This window comes from Nicotiana sylvestris, chromosome 6 (assembly GCF_000393655.2).
Source record: "Nicotiana sylvestris chromosome 6, ASM39365v2, whole genome shotgun sequence".
Classification (NCBI taxonomy): Eukaryota; Viridiplantae; Streptophyta; class Magnoliopsida; order Solanales; family Solanaceae; genus Nicotiana; species Nicotiana sylvestris.
Genome location: NC_091062.1, coordinates 12637327 through 12640188, shown reverse-complemented (window position 1 = coordinate 12640188; position 2862 = coordinate 12637327). Strand labels below are relative to the sequence as shown.

General features: G+C 39.2%; 1 protein-coding gene across 1 annotated transcript; it reads left to right on the top strand.

Annotated features, from left to right (window-relative positions):
- The first annotated feature begins 1696 nt into the window (after window positions 1–1696).
- LOC138870266 (uncharacterized) lies at window positions 1697–2410 on the top strand. Its single transcript, XM_070148062.1, has one exon. It carries the CDS (start codon window positions 1697–1699, stop codon window positions 2408–2410), a length of 714 nt encoding a protein of 237 aa, XP_070004163.1.
- The last annotated feature ends 452 nt before the right edge of the window (window positions 2411–2862 follow it).

Here is a 2862-nt window from a genome sequence, read left to right as displayed (position 1 = left end):
CTGAACATTTGTAAGGACACGAAATACTATTGAAATATACTGATTTACTTTGCTTTCTATTCAGTTATTATTTACATCAATTATTTCTATTTCTATTTGATTATCAGTAACCCGAGTTCTTCTAATTAAGCTTTGACTGAAATCCCTATTTTTGGTTAAACAAATTGGTTTCGTTACCGGGAATCTGATAATCGTCTGCATTCCAAATTGATTCTTTCATCAAAACCGATCATGTCGAATGTCAACGACAATAACCAATACAATTTACCACCTCAAGATCCACAGCATCAAGTGAACGATGCAGATGACAGAACCCCGCCTCCTTCGCCACAATATTCTCGGCGACAGTCACGAGAGGGGACTCCAGACGGATCTGAAGCAAATCAAAGTGACAGAATTGCGAACGAACAAGCACTCGATGACGCTCTTAAGAAATTAATTGCTCAACAGGTCAACAACGCTCTCCAGGCTTTTACCAGTCAGTTGCCGGTTGTACCGCCAACACCAACTCCGAATAATAATACTTTGGAAAACCCATGTTCTGGACTCGTTAATTGAGGCAATGGTGGAACTCCCAGCGAGTCTCGTGATGGAGAACCAGGTAACATAGTTAATTCTGATTTACAAAATTTAGTATTAACCTTGCAGAAACAGCTCAAGGAGCAAAGCGATCGCATAGCGAAAATACCTGGAGTACCACCTGTAATCAAGGGAATAGATATGGATAAATATTCACAACAACCTTGGAAGCTCAGTGCTGCTCCTCTACCGATTCCGAAGAAATTCAAGATGCCTTATATTCCAAAATACGATGGCACAACTGATCCACGAGACCACGTGACTGCATTCACAACTGGTGTGAAGGGCGACGATTTAACCAAACAAGAAATTGAATCAGTATTAGTCAAAAAATTTGGTGAAACACTCACCAAGGGAGCATTAACATAGTATTCTCTTTTACCCGAAAATTCTATAAATTCTTTTGCTGAGCTTGCAGATTCATTTATTAAAGCGCATTCGGGAGCTCAAAAAGGTCGAAAAAAGAATGGAGGATATTTTCAAAATAAAGCAAGGAGATTCGGAGATGCTTAGAGAATTCGTAGACAGATTCCAGTATGAAAGGATGATGTTACCACGCGTACCTGATAACTGGGCAGCTATGACTTTTGCCAGTAATTTAAATGAGAAAAGTTCAGAAGCCACGAGACTACTCAAGGAAAGTCTACGCAAATTTCCAGCGATAACTTGGAATGATGTTTACAACAGATACATCACGAAGCTGAGGATAGAAGAAGATACCATCTCTCGGTCTCAAAAAGAGGAGAGGGTAAGTTCGAAACATGCTGAAACTGAAAAAAGGTCCGGTAAAAACAGATACGATCCTTATATGGGACTAGTAGGAAGAGACTCACGTTCAAAGCAGGACAATTCAAGGTATGATCATAGATCGAGAGACAGAGAGTCGGGCTCATCGTCAAGGTTTGGGAAAGAGTAAAACGCACGAGAAACGCGAGATGATGATAGAAGCTCGAAGGCAAAATTTGGCGGTTACAATTTTAATGTCAGCACATCAGAATTAGTAATTGTATTAAGAAGCATGGGTGATAAGGTGCGGTAGCCAAAAGAAATGAGATCAAATCCAAATAGGCGAAATCCTGATTTCTGGTGCGAGTTTCATAACGATCATGGTCACAAAATGGTAGATTTTAGATTGCTGCAAGGTGAAGTTGACCATTTATTAAATCAAGGATATCTTACCGAATTGTTTAGTAAAAAAGGTAAGCAAGCATACATGAAGAACAGGCAGGAGCCCCCTAAACCTCCTTCGCCAAAAAAGAATGTTAACGTTATAAGCGGGGGAGAAGAAATTAATGGTGTGACATATACGACAACCAAGAAAGTTTCAAAGGTTACAGTTACACATAGGATGCAGGTTCGACATGTTTTGGAAGAAGAAAGCATTACATTTGATGATGCAGATGCAAATGGTGTACTAACTCCACACAACGATGCACTAGTAATATCTCTACTTGTACATGACACTAATGTGAAACGAGTATTGATTAATCTAGGTAGCTCCGTGAACATCATTTTTCTAAGAGTATTAAACAAAATGCAAGCTGAAGATAAGCTGGTACCTAAGGCGCATACTTTATCTGGCTTTCACAATTCAAGCATCACAACAAAAGGTGAGGTAGAACTTACAACATTCGTAGAGGGAGTTGTCAAAGATACGAAATTTCAGGTGGTAGAGATGGATATGGCTTATAATATGATTCTCGGTAGACCATGGATTCACGAAATGGATGTTGTGCCATCTACTGTACATCAAGTTATTAAATTCCCTTCACAATGGGGGATACGTCAAATCTGTGGTGATCAACAGAATCTAGGAGTATCAACTCCGTAGCAGATTCAAGCGCAAAAAACGAAGAAAAATAACAATTACAGAATTTAGTTGAGGATGCTGCAACACAAGCCTCAACTGAACACGGGCGGACAGATGTAGACTCGAGGCCCGATTCCATCCAAACCAGAAGAAAATAAAAACATCAAAACAACGATTGAAGAATTTGAGGCTGTAGAACTATTCCTACAATGGCCTGAAAGGAAAGTTTACATTGGGGCCAACTTAAGCCACAAAATGAAAGGTAAGTTGACTGAATTTTTGAAAACTAATGTGGATTGTTTTGCCTGGTCCTATTCTGATATGACATGAATACCTCCGAAAGTAATGACTCAAAAGTTAAATGAAGATCCATCATATCCACATGTCAAACAAAAGAAAAGAAAGCAGGGATCTTTCAAAAATCAAGTGATTCAAGATGAGGTGCAAAAACTTTGAAAAATTGGGTCTATCCA

What these genes read in the sequence shown, in the direction of transcription:
- LOC138870266 (XM_070148062.1), top strand. Translation starts at nt 1,697, where the DNA reads ATGGTAGATTTTAGATTGCTGCAAGGTGAAGTTGACCATTTATTAAAT.